This window comes from Bombus pascuorum, chromosome 5 (assembly GCF_905332965.1).
Source record: "Bombus pascuorum chromosome 5, iyBomPasc1.1, whole genome shotgun sequence".
NCBI classification, from domain to species: domain Eukaryota; kingdom Metazoa; phylum Arthropoda; class Insecta; order Hymenoptera; family Apidae; genus Bombus; species Bombus pascuorum.
This window is the reverse complement of record NC_083492.1, coordinates 11,116,650-11,128,943: the sequence shown is the minus strand read 5'-3', so window position 1 is coordinate 11,128,943 and position 12,294 is coordinate 11,116,650. Positions and strand designations below refer to the sequence as shown.

Here is a 12,294-nt window from a genome sequence, read left to right as displayed (position 1 = left end):
GAGTATATATGTATATAACAAATTTGATACAAAAATTATATAGATTAAATAATATGTAATACTGAATTTTTTAAGTCAATAAATAAATAAAATAAAAATGTTTAATAATTTTCAAATTTATATATATGAGAAACAAAAATACCTTTACTACATAATCAAAATAAAATACTCGTGAAAATAAATTGTGATTCTATTTCTAGATAAATTATTATAATATAAATATTTAGTTAAGTTTAATGAAAAGAAATCGAAGCAATAACATGAAAAAAATCTTATTTAATCGAAACGTCGTTTATTATCTCAATTAATATAAATGACGATAATAGCCTTATCTATAACAATTTCCCCTCATATACATTCAACAATGAGTATTTTTTTGGAAAATAATTATATATACATTTACCCTACAATTATGCCAAAAATCAGATCAATACTGGAGCTATATTTCATATATCCATCGTTAAATATCGACTCATAAGAATATGGAATTCGTCGTTCGAATATAGAAATTCGATCATACAAAAATTCAAGATAATGTTTAAAGTGATTAGAAAATTGTATAACGTTAAATTGTTCTAAACCGCTTTCATTATTTTTTTTTTTTTTTTATAGTTAGATAGTATTATTCAAAAGTTCAACACTATATAAGTACGTTATCAGAGACATGGCCTTACATATAGTAAAGATTCTGATAGTAAAACATTTTCGAAAGTCTTATATATTTTAAAAAAATTTAGAATATCGGAGAAGCCATCCACATATTTCATTTGTCACTTTTTCATCTTTTTTGTTGTAAAATATACAAAATTCAAATAAAACATCAAATTTTGTACTTTCATATTGCACTTCTTTTATGTATTTAATTTCTTATGAGTATTCGTTAATTATGTAGTGTACGAAACACATTTACAGTTGCTTATGAAAATATTCGAACACTTATAAGAAACTTTTATGAATATATTGTGTGCGTGATACAAGACATTTTGATATTTCGTTAACATTGTGATGAGATCCAGTTACCATGAGTATATTAGTAGTTTGAAATATATTAGAAAATGTACATAGAAGATACAAAATATGTAGTGCAATTTTTAACATTTATTATATATTCAAACGGTTATTCACTCTTTCTCTCTCTCTCTCTCTCTCTCATGCTGTATATTAATTTTTTATTAAATATATGTTCGCAATAAATATCTTGTAACTTGTATATACATTTTCAGATTAGTTTCAAATTTGACCAAGATGATAGTAATGTCTCATTACAACGCTACTGCAATTTTTAAATGTTTTATATAATACATACAATATATATATTACGTATATATATACGTAAAAGTTTTCTTTGATAAGTGTTGAAATACTTTCATGGGCTTCTGTACGTCTAACTCTATTATGCCATCTATCGAAGAGTAAGTGTAAGTTAAGAAAATAAACTATTGATAGCGTGCATGATAATTCACGCAAGAATCTCAGCACATTTTACTAGCATAATATACATACATACCACGTCCCCGGTAAATACAAATGGTTTCCATATTACTAGTCAATTAACATAGCCGATAGCTTCTATTTGTTGTTTGTTTCACCGACAAAACAAATTCGAAGTCAGTCTGAAATAAAACGTTCTATTATCCTCAAAAGAGTGTGCACACTATTTATATATGTTAACAAGGATCAATAAACACACTAGTTATTATTACTAAATTCGATCATAAAGCAATATTTTACGCATATTCTATCTTATAATTATAACGTATAAGGTCGTTTAATTTTATGAAATAAATTGCATCGAATAATAATGTTTTATTGCATCTGAATATTTAGCATAATGAACGCTTTATCTATCGCTCAATAGTTTATTTTCTTGAATCCTGGATTCATGGATATATAAAGAGAAAACAATGGGAAACTCGTTCGATTGGTATTTCATATCTACATCTAACATGAGCACGGAATTCTATTATAGCCTAGCATTTGAAATGAGAATCGAACGAGTTTTTTAATATTAATGTATTAATATACGCATATTGAATACAATATTATGCACAATATCGATCGTATGCGTATAATAATGCAATAATTATACTACAATTACTATTCACTCGCGCACGCGATTATGTCTTCTCGTTTTTTCAAATTGAACTAAATGTATTATAACAATAACGATATTTCTTATTTACGAAACACTTAATAACATCTCGTTTTACTTTTTATAAATCACCTTAATTAATTCAAGAGCCGACTGGCAGGATAATATCTATTCGAACGAACGAAATCCACATTAACGCGTTTTCGTGCATAAATGTTAATAAAGTCAGGCGTCGCATATTATGTATTTATTTGTAAACTTCCCATTTTTAACTTAAAATACATCACCCATTCGAAATTAAAATACATCTTTAGTCATGGCAGTTACATGATTCTTTTATCGAAATTTTTATACGCAGATCTCAGATATATGCAAAAAAACCGACCTTCCTATGCGATTCATACATGTACTATTTACCACAATATTCTAGTTATTCTATAATAAACCGAGTGTATGAAAATCATAAATTATTACACTGTTCACCTTAGGTGGGATGCTTATATTATTACAACAATACGATGTAACATACATGTCATATATATATATATATATATATTGATCAAATGTTATATGGAGTATAATTATGAATGCATTTATCCTACGTTATCAATTGTATTTATACACTTTTATCAATTTTTTCCTTTCTCTAACAGATTGCTTTGAAAATTCATGATTTACTTAGATTTAAAAAGCGAGTGTTTTTTTATGAATAATAAAATTGAAAATGGAAATTTCTTAATGCGTTGTGCTTTAATATGATACAAGAATTACTGGCACTCTTGTTACATTAGAAAAATGTACGTGATAAGAGATCTCCGAAGCAGTCTCGAAATATGTGTATATGTATATTTCAAATACACAAATATATAATTACTGTTTCCTTTGCTATATCATATGTAAATATGTGTAAGATTTATATCATATTGTTCTAATATGTACCTGATACAAAAAGCTTTTAAAGCTTATAAAACAACCTTTCTAATACATGTTTAATTTTTAAAATATTTTACACATTTAAAATATTTAACTAGCACTTTAAAAGAAAAGAGAAATTCATATTGTTATAATTTAATAAGAGTACACTGAATTTTCAAAATTTCAGTTTAAATTTAGGTTTAAATTATGCTTCACTTTACATATTGTGAAATGGAACAAATAAAACAGTAACAAAAGATTTAAGAAAATAAAGGAATACGCAAATATTTAAATTAATAAGATTAAGAAGAAATATATGGTGATAATATATACAAATATAAAGATATATATTATATAAAGATGTATACCTTTATATTTTTATATTCGCGTATTCTTTTATTCTTAGATATCTAGTGTGTATTTCTAGGTATATATGCATCTCTAAATCAGTGTTGGTTTTGCAAGGATACTTGGAAAAAATGTGTTGCTTCTATTATTGCATGTACATGCTATTATAGCAAATAAAAATGAAAATAACATTGAATAAGAATCAGTTGTGCTTGTAATTTCGTTTCAGAATTCTCTATAAATATTGATTGTATTATCTCTATACAAATTAATTTTTGATCGTGTAAAAATATTTGTAATAAATCACATTTAATGTTTTAAAACCCACAGGGTCAAATTCTTTTAATTTTACATATAACTAAAATGATATGTAGATACAATGTCACAAATAAATATCGATATCAAAAGATAGATAGATAGATAGATAGATAGATAGATAGATAGATAGATAGATAGATAGAGAGAGAGAGAGAGAGAGAGAGAGAGAGAGAGAGAGAAAATATACATAACACGATTTTACGCATTTTTTATAAAATAATATTCATTTCAATCCTTTATCCAACTGTTCATAATTGGAATTAAATTTTTTTATAATACAAGAATAACTAAACATACAAAAAGTTAATAATTTTTTTATATAAATTAAATTTTCTCGATTTATATCGCTTGAATAATAATTTTATAATTTTGAAATGTATAAATAATTAACTTATTTTATTTATAATCACTCAAATATGAAGATTACTAGCGAAAAATATAATTTTATTATTGTTTCGCGCTATAAAAACGATAACTAGAACATAATCGAGATTTCTGATATTCTGGTGTAATACGACCTGCTGAAATACACCTAGATTTTTGCTGAGAACATTCCTAATATAATAATATAGCACCTAAAGATTTTTTGTACTTTAGCAATATTTTGCATGATAATATTATCAATATAAACATACATCTATGGTACTTGAATCATATTTACATTATGCAATCATGACTATAAAAAAGTAAATGGAAAGCAATCTAATCTCTTATTTTCTGACCACTGTTTAATTTTACAATTAAACGAATGATCATAAAAATCTTGCGGCATATTTAATATGCACAGGAAATCTATTTAACACGTTCCGTGCCGGACTGATTTTTTGTTACTTTCCATTCAGGCCGCGTCAGACATATACGCCCCACGTTATTGCGATTAATAGTTTTGCTTATGCCTTAAATTTTTTAAATATTTTAATATTAATAATAGTGAAAACAACATAATTATCAAGAAAGGGGTGTATTGTTTATGACGTATTAGAGATCAAAGCAATAAATTTAATTTTTGTTTTATTTTTTAATTTGTGGAATTGTTTTAACAAACACATGATTGAACATTTATTCCACTAAAATCCCAAATGCCTTGGACAGGAAGTTTGGCGTGGGGCTTATACGCCCCACTCGGCACGAAACATGTTAAAAAGGCTATTAAGTATTATTATATTAAATGGCATGGTAAATTTTGGTTAACTTATGTTACTTCTTCTCTATATTACAATATCTACATTCGATTTTAATTAAAATCGACATAATCAAAGTATGGTTACAATAAAAATTTCAAATTAATGGTTATAATGTTAAAGGCTCTCTATTTATCACATAACCTAAACAGTTTTTATTTATTTAGAATTCATCATTATCATTATTATAACTAGTACTAAATTTAATGCATGCTTATCCAATAAAAGATGAGCGTTGCAAAAAATTGCTGAGCAATTTTGTATTAAATAATTTAAAAAACTCTAATCACTGATTTTATTCTTTACTAACAGCTAGAACAACAGGTTCAGACTCTTTATTATTTGATGGTAATAAAGCTTCCGTTTCTTCACTACCTTCTGTACTATCTGCTGCACTCGCTGCGTTTGTTGGTTCCTCCTTTTTATCACCATCATTAGATGATTGTATTTGCTGCATTTGCAATTGATTACGTAATCTTAATATTTCACGTGCATCCGAACGTCGATGACGTCGTAATTGTGCATTTTCTAAAACTATGCGTCGCGCCATTTCCAAAACATCTTGTGGTGCTTCCAAAGCTAATAACCTTTCCTCCAAATCTATCGCTGCCGTTCCTTCTGAATCAGAATCACTTTCCAGTGAAGAGGTTCCAATTTCAGCCATAGGTGGTTCTATATTTATCGTAGACGATGTTACAGCAGCACTACTTTCTTCTTCTTCACCCATTTCGTGTTTAGTTTTTTGAGGCAGTTCTTTTTGATTGCTTCCAGGTGTGTAAGAAGGGAATGCAGAATATACACCAATACTAGATCCAGAACTAGGGGATATTTTCTCAGATTTTACATTATCCGACGAAGCTTCTTTCTTCTCGTTAGAACTCGATGTGTGATGGTTATAACGTTTATGATCATGATGATGTCGTCGTTGGTGGTGAGCAGATGGTGGAAGTACTACAGGCACTGATGGTGCAGGTATAGGTGCTAAGGCTACATTTGGTTGAAAGTGTGGTTCAAAACGTTTGCATTCAGAGAGAGGAACCACGTGCTCTGGATGTTGTAGTACAGGTGGACCACGACTGAGATACGCAGGCACCAATGATGAACTGTTTATGAAAAATTAGGAGCATGTTATAAGACATCTCAAATTGTCTTAACTGTATTCATTTAATATACTTACTTATCCTTATGCTTGCAAGTATTTGTAGTATTCCATGGTCTAAAAGCTGATGCTCCTCTAGCTGCTAATTCAAAGACTGCCCATGACATTTGTAGATATGGATCAGTTGCATTGGCTACCTGAGATACAGGATGATACATGCCTAAGCCATTTCCATTATAAATTCCTGGACAATCTTCTCTTCCTATATCCTTCCTAATTCGTTTTATTTTTTCTGAATCATGCCGCAACTGTAAAAGTGTTCTTTATTTTCTTCTTTCCATTCTGTTTATTTTTTGATATATAAGCAGTATCATGAAATCGTAATATTAATTGACATTTAAATCTCTTTCATGTAAAATTAGATATTTTGTGAATATAGTATAATATCATTCTTCCTCTCTATTATATTATTTATAAAATAATTTAGTATTTAGTATTTAGTATTATAATAAATTAGTATTTTTATGAAAACAATATGGGAATACAGTACCTCTGATTTTCGCTTGGAACCCAATGTGAGATGTTTTTCCTTCAATTCTCGAAACAAAGTAAGTGACTTATTATAATGTTCTTGATCTCGTGAAAGCAACAAATATGACCGCCAATTTGCTGAATCAAAGCCCCAATGACATGTACGATTTTCAAGAGATCTATGAGCATGTCTGACAAAACGTTGAGGTGAGAATTGGCAGCCACATTCGATACACTCTATGCACACTGAATCATCTGACTCAAATAAACTCGCATCAAAGATGCCTTTACATTTTCCAAAACACTCATGATACACCTTAAACTTGACAATGGATTCTTCATCGTTGTCATTTTTAGTACATCCTTTCTTGTCGATGTTATCTTGGTTACCAATCTGAGAGGGATCGCACGACTCTGTCCGTAGTAGTAAAGCACTGACAAGCCTCTCTGCATCTGTTTGAGTGATAAGGCCACAGGAAGGAGCATTGCGTGGTAAGATTCCTGAATGCTTAAGTTCTTCCAACTGATCTCTGGTACATCGTGAACAATAGATTTGCAACTCATCACAAACTTGATTAATCTGATGAAGAGAAAATTCTTGCAAAACAGTGTTTAATATTTGTGGTAAACATAACCTCCTTTCGCCCCCTACAACAAAACACGATATTCTCTCGCCCTCCAAGATCGTCTCACATCTTTCAGAACAACTTTGGTCTGGAGCTGTTAAAATGGGTATCTGAAACTCCAATTCTCTCTTTTCACAGATATTTTTCGATCGTTCCAATTGCGGGTCTTCGTCAGAATCTTCGAGTGGTTGATCAGTTCTGCGAACTTTGCAAGGGCCAATAGGCGTCACCGACGAATTATTGTCCTTTTCAGTGTCTTTGGAGATCTGTTCGGAGTCGATAACGCAACTATTCGATCGGTTGGGAGAGTAACAAGGTTGTTCCTGCAGTAAACTTTTGCAGTCCATACCAAGCAGGGCTGAGCTCGGACCCTGTAAACTTTTCACAGCGGATAACTGATATGTCTTCAACACGGTCTTCAGCTGCGGGCTATACGATTGACTGTTCGTATTCCCCGGCAATAACGTCTCCATTATTCGTATCTACGTGAAAAGAATTGCAGAAGATAAAACAGGCTCACACGAAATTCCCGAGACTCGTGACATACCACGCTATTTTGTACGACTCATAATATAGGCGTATTTACACCCACAATATATACGTTCACTCTCCGAATACTTAATTCGACGTATTAGCTCTCGTTCCTCATTATACGGAAAAGCTTAACATTCGGTTAAAGATACAAAGTGTTCATCTTGTATTCCATCTTCATTGCTTCTGTTTCTCACTCGGGAACAAGCTTAACCCGTTCATGTGTCTTCTCCCCTTGTAATATTATATTATCCGCAGTCTATTGTCCATCGCAACGGAACCTCCATGTACATGATAATTCTCTTTCAATCCTTCAGTACGTTCCACTACCAATATACGTATAATCTGTATAATGTTTTGTTCTCGTTTAATTTTCCATTTATTACCAATACACTACTGGAATACACTATCGATGAAATTATTCTTCGCAACTCGCTCCGTTTCTACCTCTCGCTGATTTCATTTGCATATTTTCCCATGTTTTACGTTATTTTCATATCAGTTTTACGTTCTCTGGAGCGATGTACGCGCATTGTGTCGCGAGCTTGGTTATCACTGGCGTTCGTTTCTATCGTCACCGTCCGCGATATTATCGTATCCACCGTCACCTATAGTAGCTATCGCGATCGCGACCGCCATTCGACCGCCACCGCCACAGCTATTTCTACCACCACTGTCGCTGCCGCCGCCGTCGCAATCACCGCCACCGTCGTCGCCACTGTCACTCTACACTTTACACTGACCACTCTCGGTCGTTACCGTATGACCACCACCGACACAACCAATTAAATATTCTCGTTAATGCTATTTGTTGCAGTAATTATATCGACGATACGTTCGATCGATGAACATAATCACCAGGACGAGTGACACTCTTGGAGAATAAATCGACTCGGTACATCGCGACCGAGTAATATCGATCGCACCGAGATACCGACTACTCGAAAAGACACGCATTATTCTTTATGACATCGTACGTCAATTATCAACGTAATACATACATCGATTATACACAGACAAGAGAAAGAATCATTCACAGTCTACACATGATATTAGTTCGTCTGGATATTACTGTTTAGACTGGCACTTCTTATGACAAGACTGTATTCTCCTCCCCACTCACCCATGGAACGTCGTTTTTGCGATACAAATACTCCACCTTGCTTCTTTTTTCTCTCTCTCTCACACACAAATCCACGCGCGCGCGCACGCACGCACACATCTACACATGTACACTCTAACTGTACGAGTATGTAAACACGAGAAGATAGCACTTATAAAAGATGTATATTATTGTGCAGCTTTGTAACCATACAGAGCATTGTACTCTTAATTATGTGTATGTATAATACATAATTTTATGTACGTATATAGTATATAATAGTTTTGTATATGTGTATGATCGTGTTGAACACTCATGGTTATTTTAGTTTGGGTACAAACGATTATCGTAGACTGTACACGAGCCTCGCGAATATCATGTCGTCGAGCGAAGTTCACTGTAGCCCTTGTTAACACCGCTTCTGAACACCAAGCCAGCGCTTGGCCTCCTACCGCGCTCTCTGTGTGTCTAACCACTACCTACCACGTTAGCAGTTTCGTCTCTATCGTGCTTTCGTATCTATTGAATGTATGATGTATACGTATGTGTGTGTGTGTGTGTATATATATATATATATATATGCACGTTAAAGATGAGCCTCGGTTAGCCGTGCTTGCTTCCGAAGGATGCGGAATGGTTGAGCCGCGTATCTATGGGTTGTGGTTGTGGCATAGTGTCGGTCTGCTCACAGTCGCGGTGGCGGGGTGGCGACGGCTAAGTATTTAATCACGTGATTCCCCCGTCAAAATAGGCTACATGCTGATACACCCACATGGTCACATGGATAGAAGTGCATTTATTCCGCGTTCATTGTCAGGGCGAACTTAACACGCGTCGCACACACCACACCTTCATTGTGTCGGTAATAGCTTACTTTAAATACAAAATCTTAATATTCTTGTTAATAACGTAAATTTATATTATAAATAATACTTTTTAGGTAAATCTGTACGAATGACATAAAAGGAAATTTTGTACGAATATTATATAATATTATGGTATAAATATTATAATCCCTCTAGCTTGTGTAAAAGCGAATCTTGGGACAAAATTATAATATTTTAAGAAACAAAATATTGTTATAGAAAATAATTTCTTAGAATTAGTTTATAGGAAATTTTAGTATTAATAGGTTATCTTGAAACAGTTTGTAACAATTTTAAGAGCTAGATTTTACACGATGCTAAGTTTTCTTAAGGTCAGTTAAAAACTTCACAAAAAAAATATTTTTTATATTTATTTATAAATTTTTATGGTAGATTTTGGATAAAATTTTAAATGTTTCTTTAGATTGTCTGTGAGACTAACCAAATCAATGGACAAAAAAAGAATTTCTTGTGAAACTAGTGTTTTATGAAAAACAATCCATCAAATACATGTTTTAACATAATGTCTTTCACATATTGATGAAATTTCAGTAGTCCCATGTACACAGGAAGTTCTTGAAACAAAATTTTGATAAATGTCCTATTGGAACTTGTAATGTCTTTGATTAATTTTATATAACAAAAAACTTCCTACAATATAGAATTAGTAAATAGTAAATGAGCAAAAAATTTTGATATATTACATAATTTATTTGTATCTAAATAGTACTATATGATATAAATCTTTAAAAAGTTGAACGTAAACAATGTGACATATTTTATGGCACAAAACTGATTAGTCAACAATCTAGAGAATGTTTCATATGTTTTCATTTCTGCACAACATTCTAAGAATATATGATATACTTCAGTTCCTTGACCAGGTTTTAGTTGCATTTTCATTAATTTGTGTGCATACTCTTCAAAATCAAATGATGTATGTATTATTAAACATATGGTTCTTTTAAATACAGTTACATTTGTCTCTGTGTTATCTACTATTATATCTTCTTTCCTTTCCACCATAGCAGTACTACTATTTTCATCAGAACTTTCTTTCTTGTCATTTTCTTCTTTACTCTCTGAATCACTGACATCTGGATTTAATATTTTTCTACTTAATTCTTTACATCTATCTTCATTATTAATATATTCTGCATCAAACGAATATATTTAATATATCTTGAGAATCTGTTGTTTCATCTAATGTTATTAAATAAGTAAATCGATTCTCTTCTTCTACAAGATCAAGCTGCTCCATGATCCTTAAATTTATCTTTTCAAACTTGAAATATAACTTCAATTAGGTATCGAATTTGTTTATCTATTTGTCCTTCATATAATATATTTTCTGACATTTATAATACAGCTTTGATAGCCTTTCTAGAAGTTTCAATTAATTTCATATCACATTTTCTCAGAAATTCAATTGGTATTTCAAGCGAGTCATCTATCAGCCATTCTATTTACCATCTCACCTTTACTATGTCATCCACCAGTTCTCAGTAAGAAAACCAAAATTTGTAAAGCCACAATCTCATTGTTACTCTCACTCAGCGCTACTCTTTGATTTAGCAAATGTGCTATAAATATCCCAGAAGATATACAGAGAAGTTTGTCAATCTTCCTGAAAGCATATTTAAACTGTATTATTAGACATTTCAATATTAAGTGTCCTATATTTGAGAATTTAGAATTAATGATTGTGTCGAGGGCTGCATAAATGGATGTAAACATTGATGATATTGCTTGAGCTTATACAATAGACTTAGCGAGCAAACCTCTACCTCTAACAATGTTTTCTTTGAAGTTCTTGAATTATAAGTCCCATATTACTGACATTAACTTTATTAATGTAAACATGTATAGATTTCTTTAGGACTTCCTATGCATGGATTTCCTGATTTATCAATGATCTCAATTTATATTATTCATAACTTTGCTGGTGGTATACAAGCACCACCTGTTCTTGATGTTAACAGTTCAACTATCCGATCTTGCCTTGCTTCGTCCGAAGCACTTGTTTCTTTATCTGTAATTTCATTTTTTCTTTTTTATTTCTTATCATTTTTGTTTTCCTCCCTATGAATTTTTGTTTTCCTCACTGATATACATGTAACACTGGATTTGATGATTGTACGGACGCATAAACAAATCTAGACAATTCTATACTGAAAGTACTGACAAACCGTCCATCTTTTGAGTTGAAAAAAATCAAGATGAAGGGCAAGAAACAGGTCCCGTTCTGCGCAAGCGTAACACGTATGTATGTATTCATAGATACTGTGAATGTTTCAGACAAAGACAGAGATACTATATTTATCTCCGTCTGTTTCACAGAGCGACACCTTTTCTTCTTTTCCATCTTGAATTTTTTCGACTCAAAAGACGGGCGATTTCTTAATATATGCATATACTGATATGAAACCATTAACATTATTATTATATATAAATGGAAGTTTTATAATTAAAGAGTATTCCCACTATCCATAAAAAGTATTTTGTAAAATGTAATATTGTATAATATAGTTTCATAAAATAGATTATAACTGAATCTATTTAAAAGGCATAATAATCATAGGATAGAAATATATATATATTTATTTATTTAAGAAATTATAAATGATATGTATGAAAAAGTATAAATTTGTTTTCTAACAAAATAGCAGTTATTAACAAATTTCT

The 12,294-nt window shown here is 31.2% G+C and overlaps 1 protein-coding gene and 2 pseudogenes across 1 annotated transcript; all 3 read right to left on the bottom strand.

Moving 5' to 3' along the window:
* Positions 1-270: 270 nt before the first annotated feature.
* Positions 271-9,710, bottom strand: LOC132907323 (ski oncogene). The gene is made up of 3 exons (XM_060960294.1): positions 6,504-9,710; positions 6,032-6,261; positions 271-5,957 (listed from the first exon to the last, which is right to left on the bottom strand). The coding sequence occupies exons 1-3, from the start codon at positions 7,581-7,583 to the stop codon at positions 5,150-5,152; spliced, it is 2,118 nt and encodes a 705-aa protein (XP_060816277.1). The 5' UTR covers positions 7,584-9,710; the 3' UTR covers positions 271-5,149.
* A 250-nt stretch (positions 9,711-9,960) lies between these two features.
* LOC132907082 (pre-mRNA-splicing factor CWC22 homolog) lies at positions 9,961-11,075 on the bottom strand (annotated as a pseudogene).
* On the bottom strand, positions 10,969-11,805 carry LOC132907081 (pre-mRNA-splicing factor CWC22 homolog; annotated as a pseudogene).
* Positions 11,806-12,294: the final 489 nt, after the last annotated feature.